This window comes from Dipodomys ordii, unplaced genomic scaffold (assembly GCF_000151885.1).
Source record: "Dipodomys ordii isolate 6190 unplaced genomic scaffold, Dord_2.0 Scaffold19, whole genome shotgun sequence".
NCBI classification, from domain to species: Eukaryota; Metazoa; Chordata; class Mammalia; order Rodentia; family Heteromyidae; genus Dipodomys; species Dipodomys ordii.
In genome coordinates this window covers 5,646,689-5,655,047 of record NW_012267235.1, presented here as the reverse complement: position 1 = coordinate 5,655,047, position 8,359 = coordinate 5,646,689, and the positions used below count along the sequence as shown (strand labels likewise).

Here is an 8,359-nt window from a genome sequence, read left to right as displayed (position 1 = left end):
TTTTTCTTTTTGCTTATATGGTGCTGAGGAATCGAACCCAGGGCCTCATGCATGCAAGGCAAGCACTCTACCACTGAGCCACCTTCCCAGCCCAGAATTTACTTTTTTAATTAGTATGTTAATTGTCCCTTTCTCTCTCTCTGCCCTGTTGTCATTTCCCTTCCTCATTTAGACCTCCATTGTGGTCCACTAAAATTACTGCAACAGCATTTTTGCTGTTTTTTTGGCCTCTTCTCAGTGTAAGGTGGTCTGCATTTTGTTGCCAGACTGTCTCTGTCTTTAAAGAATTGATGTGAATCTATTTCTGATTGAAACTTGAGCATCCGTGCATTTGTATATTCACAAAGTGAAACTACACAAAAAGTTCTGAAAGAAGAAATACCCTTTCTTCCCAGAGTAGCATTTTCACACTCTGGACTGTTCTAATATGACTCAGTTTACTAGCTCCCTAGAATGAACTTTGCTAGTCCTTTCTGTAAACTAACCTGTGCTTGGTGAATATTCAAACACTGACATTTTTTTCCTCCAGACAAAACTACATTTTATATAGTTACTTTTATAAAGCTCCTTCTTGGAATTCACTGCCTTTTCAGTTTCCCATTCAGTTGATAAGAATGTTCTCCCTGTGAACCAGCTCCAACTACATTTATCAGCAGAGAGACAGACTATCTGTGCCCCCAATATTATTACAATCTAATAATGCACACTATTTTCTTTGGGGGATGAAAATGAAATTATTTTATGCCCTTACAAGAGACTCTTTTGGTTTAAAAAATCTATGTCAGATAAATAGTATTTAATAATATGTCATTTATTTGATAAGCTCCATTAGGTTAAGTTCCATCTTGAAACATGGATAAAAATGACCAGTTATTTTAAATAAAAGTATGAGCTGGGTATGGTGGGGCAGCCCTGTAGTCCCAGCCGAAAGAATCTGAGGCAATATGATTGTTTAGGCCAAGGAGTCTGAAGCTAGCTTGGTAATGTCAGCAATTTTTTTCTCAAAGGAGAGAGGTAGGCTGGTACTGTAATCCTGTCTACTTAGGAGGCTGAAATCTGAGGCTTGAGGTTCAAAGCCAGCCTGGGCAGGAACGTCTCTGAGACTCTTATCACCAATAACCCACCAAAAAGCTGGAAGTGGAGCTGTGGCTCAAGTGGTAGAGTGCAGAGATTGAGTTCAAGCCCCAGTACCATCATAAAAATGAATAAAAAGAAGTGGGGGCATAGTCCAGTAATACATTGCTAGTCTAGGCTGTTCAAGGACCTGTGGTTCATACCCAGCACAGAAATAATGTAAGTATTCTAAACTCAGAGGCATAATAATGAGCATTTCTTGTGTTTAACATTGTCGTTCCAGAAGTGAGGATGAACTAGAAGTTCACATACTAACACAATTCCCTTTCAAGTAATTCTCTCCATCTACATGAACAATATCAGCCTTTGCTGCTGAAGTGTTGAAGGCAGGTAGCAGTTAAGGTTTTTGTTTTTTGTTTTTTTTTAATCTCACAAGATAAAAATGTTAAATGCTTCACTTATTTTGGCTTTCTCTAGCTTGAAACCCTTAGTGGGTTTTCCCAGTTCTGTTTCATAAACATTTATAGACAGTGCTTTTCCAGCATATTTCCAGTCTGTTTTTTGTTTTGTTTTTTTGTCTTCTTTTTTCTGGTGCTGGAGATATAAACCTGGCTGTCATATGGCCTCCTTCCTCACAGAGCTCATCATTTAGGAAGGGAGACAGATGCGTAAATAACTAACTACAATCCTGCTTGATAAATGCCACGTTGGAGGCTGTGAACAAGGTGCCCTGGGAGCAGCAGTGAGTGATTGATTCTTGGGAAGGGGGATGGGGTGGGGATCAGGAAGGACTAAGAAGCACAAGTGACATTTAAGTTGAGCCTTAGGGGATGAATAGAATTTTGCCAGATGGACAAAGGGGTGGGGGTGGAGACACTCCAGACTCATACAAAAACATGAGAGTGTGAAATTTTGTGCCTTTGTCTGAGTTGTGGTGAGCAGTGTGTGTGGCTAAAGGAGAAGCAGGATGTGGGGAGGTGACATCAGAAAGGTCACTGGGACCATCTTGTAAGGCTTACACTTGAGTTGTGGATTCTGGGGGGGGGGCGGGGAAATGCGGTCCACAGAGGTTTTAAACTAAGGAAATGATCATGACAAGATCTTTGTTTTAGATAACTCTAGCAGCAGTGTGTAAGATGATTGAGATGAGGGTGACTGGAAGAAAGGAAACCAATCCAGAAGGCCATAGGCATGGTCTCCATGCACGCAAAATGATAAAGGTCTGAACCAGTGCTGTACCAAGGGGATAGTAATGAGGATAGAGACTTGGGAAACATCTCTGAGGAGGGCCTTAGTCATTCATGGGGTATGGGAGAGAGGGGCAGAGGGGGGAAAATAGATTTGGATGACTTGCTAAAAGCCAAAATAGAGTGTATAGAAGAAAAGATTATGGGGTATGGAAGTAACATATTTGATTTTGGATTGTTGAGTTTGGGTTGAATTCTAGTTGGAGATAGAATGCAAAGGAAGTATCATGAGTGGACTTAAGCTGCATAGTCTTTAACACAGTAATTTTCAACCAGGATAAGACAGGTTTTTATGTGGGACTTCTTTTGAAGTATTTGTATATCGTCTCCCTAATCCCAGTGGCTGATATAGTTCTTCTAGGGTAGGTCCATATGATTTGAACAGAAAGTAGCAATAGGCATTACCCCAAATGTTTAACATAAATCTAATGAAAAGAAAATCAAGTGCTCTGTATATAGGAATGCCTGTGATCTTACATCTTAAGATGCCCTTCCTAGTAAAATCCATTGCTGGATTTGGATAGCAAAATAGAAACACCAAAACAGACATGTGGAAGACAAGACAATTCAGTTTTTGGAATTAAATAACCTGGAAAATCATCCCTATATATCTGCATGAGATGAGTGTTTTGTTTTGTTTTGGGTCCTGGGGCTTGAACTCTGGGCCTGGGCACTGTCCCTCAGCTCTTCAGCTCAAGGTGAGCGCTCTACCACTTGAGATTCAGTACCACTTCTGGTTTTCTGGTGGTTTATTGTAGATGAGAGTCTCACAGACTTTCCTGCTTGGGCTGGCTTTGAACCGCGATCCTCCAATCTCAGCCTCCTGAGAGGCTAGGATTATAGGTGTGAGCCACCAGCGCCTGGCTTGAAGATCAATGTTTTATATTGAATTATGCACAGGCATTTAAAATACACAGTTACAATCCTGATTGGTCATTTTTGAGATTTCTGAAAATTCATATTTGTTGTTTCCCCCTTTTACTATTTGTGTGTGTATGTGTGTGTCTAGGATTCTGCTCACAGCCTTAATCATGCAAAGCATGGACTCTACCACTGAGCTATACCTCTAGACTTTAATACTAAAATTTCAAAGTATGCTGTAGGTCTCATAAGAGCCGACAGTGAACTATTCCAACACTAACTTCAGAGAATCAATGTCAACCACTTGCAGTATGCTTATTTGAATGGATAATCAAAGCTGGTTACCATTGCACTTTAGAGGTGACTTTTGGTATCTTGAACCTGTACTTTGGCAGTGAACCTTATTCAGAGTCCCATGTGGATCCTGTTACAACAAAAGCTGGCACTGGAAAAATTGTTGTAAAGAGTATATTTTGATTGCAAATTTCTTCCTTTGCGTCTTTTGTTGTTGTTGTTGTTGCTTTCTTCCTAACTTCAAAGCTAGATGATGTTGAGTGGTTATTATATGCAGTAAGTTTGAGACCTTGACATCTTGAATTGTTAGGACGAGTCATGTAAAAGACACCTGTCTTTGAGAGAGTATAAGAAAAGCATCCTTCTGTTTGGCATGTTAATCAGCATATTTGAATAAGAGACAAGATCTGTGCTAAATATCTTAGTACAAAGAATAAAAGAATTTCTTTTAATTTGGTCTGGGTTTGTTCTTTGATACATATTATATCCTTCTATCAGTTGATACATATATCCTATCAGTTTTAAAGTGCTAAAAAGATGAAATCAATGCCACTTTTAGGGTGTGCTTATTTATTAATTTCAGGAAATGGTTATGTGGCTCAAAGTGGTAGAGCATTAGCCTTGAATGAAAGAGCTCAGGGACAGTGCCCAGGCTCTGAGTTCAAGCCCCACGACCAACAAAAATATAAAACAAAAAATAATTTTCAGAGCCTCTTAATGTATATAGTACAATAGTGGGTGATAATTTATTGAATATTATTTGTCAACATCATATCAAGGACTTTACATGTGTGTGCACATTATCCCCTTGCCCCCTTCTCTGCCCCCTCATCCCAGAATGAGGATAGTGCCTACAGTGAGAATTTGCTTTATTTTGTTGACAATTTATTTTTCTTTATTCCTACCATAATAAATTCTGTGTAAGTTTTGGATAAGTGAATTCTATTACTCAACCCACCCAGGAATCCCCTGTGCCCTGTCTGTGCCACTATGCACTGTGCTAGAAGCTTCTCATTTCCTATGGGGAACAAGGTGCAGGCCAATAAAGATGATTTTTAGTTCCTGCCTTCTAAGTGCACACAAGACCTATGTATAAGCCTAAACGACAGGGGAGCAGTTATTTCTAGACAATCCACAAGATGCTATCAGGGCTAGAAGACTGATAAATAATGGAAAAATGAGTGTATACATGTAAATCCCCTGGGGCTAGGCTTGCACATAGCAACTGCTTTATATGCTTTCACTAGTTTGCTGTCATTGATACTCCTATGACATCATCATTATCATTCTTCTGAATCTGATGAGAGCTGTAATGAGAATATTCATTGCCGTGCTGAAGTGGTCAGAGTCAGTTTCCTGAGCATGATGATCCCAACAGCTTTCAAAGATTGTGTACTGGTGGGACTCAGGATAAAAAGAAGCCTATGTAAGGCGGGGCAGAGTCGGAAACTGTGTGCACTGTTCTTTGGACAGTGAAATGGCCTGTCTGGTGCAAAAAGGCCTGTGGGTAACTGCAGGTAATAAACCATAGGATCAATAATGCATATGGAGTTTGGTCATGTTATGATTGCTGCACAATATTCAGAGAATTGAATTTGAAACTCTGCTTGTATTTCTATCTGTGTGCAGAGCAAGCAAATATTCTTTATTGCTGAGTTATACAGTTGTTTTTGTGCTCTAATCTGTAATTACAACATTGGTAACTGCTGGAGAAATAACATTTGGGGTTGGGATGTATCTCAGTGGCAAAGAAATGTCCTGGGTTTGATCCCCAGTACCAAAAAAGGAAAGGCAAAAAAAAAAATTGTACCTTTGATGTCACATAGCTGATAAGACACACTGTTGCAATGCAAAGGCCACTTCCAATTGACCTTGTGTTTTCAAAATATAAGATAATTACCAACCTCTTCTGCAAATATTGGGTCAAATTGTCTCCCATATCTTTTAAACAATTGTTCTCTGGGGGCCAAGTCTGTGCCTTATTCATCCTCCTGTCTCTGACAAGCACTGAACAAGTTCCTGGCATAAACGAATGATGCAATGAATTGTGCAATTTTCAAAGCATGTAATATTGGCCACTTCTGCATTTATATACATAATTTGTTATTGGGCTGTATTCTTTTGAGATAAGTAATGAATGCACTTAATATTTCTTGTAGGTCCAGCCTGATGAGTGAAGAGGCTAAGCGAGGAACACCCAATCCTTGGCTCTTTGAGGAGCCAGAGGAAACCAGAGGCTTGGGCTTTGATGAAATTCGACAACAGCAGCAGAAAATTATCCAAGGTATTTGAAATCCGAAGGAGCATGGGCCTAGAAACTTTGCTAGATTTTGATTGTAGTCTTGACTATTCCTTCTCTCATGGAAAACTAGGGTGAAAGTTATTGGTCTTTTAAAACTCTTGACATATTTGTGCCTCAGAATACCTGGAAAATAGACAGTGCTGCCCCCTCCCTTAGTATTGCTTAGTAGAGATTTTCTCCTGGGTGATTGCAGAGAGCAGATCTGACTTTAAGTCTAGGTAAAGATGATACATTTGTCCTTTGTTTTTTCCAACAAACAAGATTCCATCTTTCTCTTCTATGAAATAGTTAGTGTGACTTTTACTTTCGAGTTCATTTTGTCCCTTAGCTTTAAACCTAATTACTTTTGAACTTTCTCTTTGTTGTTGTTGTTTGTTGTGGGGCTTGACCTCAGGTCTTGGGTGCTGTCGCTTAGAGCTTTTTGCTCAAGGTTAGTGCTCTACCACTTTGAGCCACAGCTCCACTTCTGGTTTTTGAATGGCTAACTGGAGTTAGGAGTCTTACTGCCTAGGCTGGCTTTGAACTGCGATCCTCAGATTTCAGCCTCCTTAGTAGCTAGGATTATAGGCTGAGCCACTGGCACCTGGCTGAACTAACTGTTTTGTTGTTGTTGTTGTTTTTTAATTTCAGAGGTAATACATGCTTGCTGTACAAAGGTTAGGCAATATAGAGACAGATAAGATGAAAAAGCTTCCTTTATTGCTTCTCCAATATCAAAACTATAAATGATCATTATGTGTTTCCTTAGACTTCTTGTATAGATGTATAAACATATATTCAGTATGAACACAAATGCATTTATGTAAGTGGGACTATGAGGTATCTCACTATCAGTCTACATATGTATCATTCCATGGGCTTTTCATTTAATATGTGCATTTTAATATTAATAGCATTTTTTCATGTCAGTGTTTATGTTATTCTTTGATTCTTTCTCAAAGCAGCGTCATTGGGGCATAGTCAGTACCATAACTAGCACATGTTTCAAATGTATGATCTGATTAGCTTTGACATATCTATGCACTGGTGAAAGCATCAAAAAATCAAAGTAAGGAACATAATCATTACTCCCAGAAGTCTTCATGTCTCTTTGTAATTCTTCCTATTGTCTTTGTCCTACCTCTAGACAACTGTTGATCTGCTTTCCATCACTATAAGTTAGATTCTTATTTTCTGTAATTTTACATAAGTAGAATTATACAGTATTTACTATTGGCAGGGGTGGGGGAGGAAGGAGATCTGGCTTCTCTCTCTAGTATAATTTTTAAATGTATCTGTGTTATTGTAGGTATCAGGATTTCCTTCTCTCATCTTGTGGAATAGTCTTCCATTTCTTGAATTTACTACAGTCTTTGTATCCATTCACTTTATAGATACTTGGGTTTTCAGTTTGAGTTATTATAGATGAAGTTGCTATATCCACTTGTTAAATATATGTATTTTCATGGGCATAAACTTTTCCTTTGATTTATACCTACAAAGTAGAGTGGCTAATTCATGTAGCAGATTTTTTTTTTTTGTACTGGGAATTGAACCCAGGACCTGGTGAATATTAGATGAGTATTCTTCTGCTGAGCTATTTTCCTGGGACCTTAAGTTGTTTTTTTGTTTTCCTTCTGGTACTGGGGCTTGAACTCAGCTTCTGACTTGGTTGTCTTGCTTGCTCAGCTGCCTCTACTACTTAAGCCATACCTCCAACCCAGCTTTTTACTGGTTAGAGGGGAAGAGGGCTCTCTCACACTTTTCTTTTCTGATTCTCCAGATCTTAGTCTCCCGAGTGGTTAAATTTCCAGGGCCTGACTCTCCTGAAGTGTTTTTATTAAAATGTTTTCAAATTATAATTAGTAAATTAAAATGTAATGTATTTCTGGTATATAACATGGTATTTGTATACCATGCGAGATGGTTAAGTCAAAGTAGTATATACATTAGCTCATATATTGTGGTGAGAAAGTTTAAAATCTATTCTCAATTTTCAGTTGTATTAGACACTGCAGTGTATAATAGAGCTCCTAAACATCTTTCTACCTAACTGAAATTTTGAATCTTTGACTAACATCTGGTAACCATATCCTATGCTCAGCTTCTGTGAGCTTGAGGATTTTAGATTCCACATATTAGTGAGATCATGCGGTCTTTGTCTTCCTGTGTCTGGCTTATTTCACATCATGTAATGTCCTCCAAGTCCTCCATGTTGTTGCAAATGACAGAATTGCTCTCTTTTATGATTGAATAGTATTCCATTGTGTATACATAGCATATACATTCATCCATTAGTGGACGTTTATAAGTATTTTCTCTTGGCTGTTAGAAGTAATGTTTTAGTGAACATGGGAGTACAGATGTCTCTTTGTCATATTATCTCAGTCTCTTTGGAGAAACACTTAGTAGTGGGTCTGCTAGGTCATATATTAGGGTGTGTGTGTGTGTGTGTGTGTGTGTGTGTGTGTGTGTGTGTGTGTGTGTGTGTGTGTGTGTGTGTGTGGGTGTGTGTGTGTTAAGCCATTTTTGTGTGTGTGTGTGTTAAGCCATTTTTTCCAGAGTCACATAGGTGATCCATGGTCTTGAATAGCCTGAAGGA

General features: G+C 38.7%; 1 protein-coding gene across 1 annotated transcript in view; it reads left to right on the top strand.

The window, feature by feature from the left end:
- Nucleotides 1-8,359, top strand: part of Stx8 (syntaxin 8) — a 230,782-nt gene that overhangs the window by 26,110 nt on the left and 196,313 nt on the right. The window contains exon 4 of the mRNA XM_013013099.1: nucleotides 5,636-5,760. Coding sequence (XP_012868553.1) covers nucleotides 5,636-5,760 — 125 coding nt within the window. The remainder of the gene's footprint in view (nucleotides 1-5,635; nucleotides 5,761-8,359) is intronic.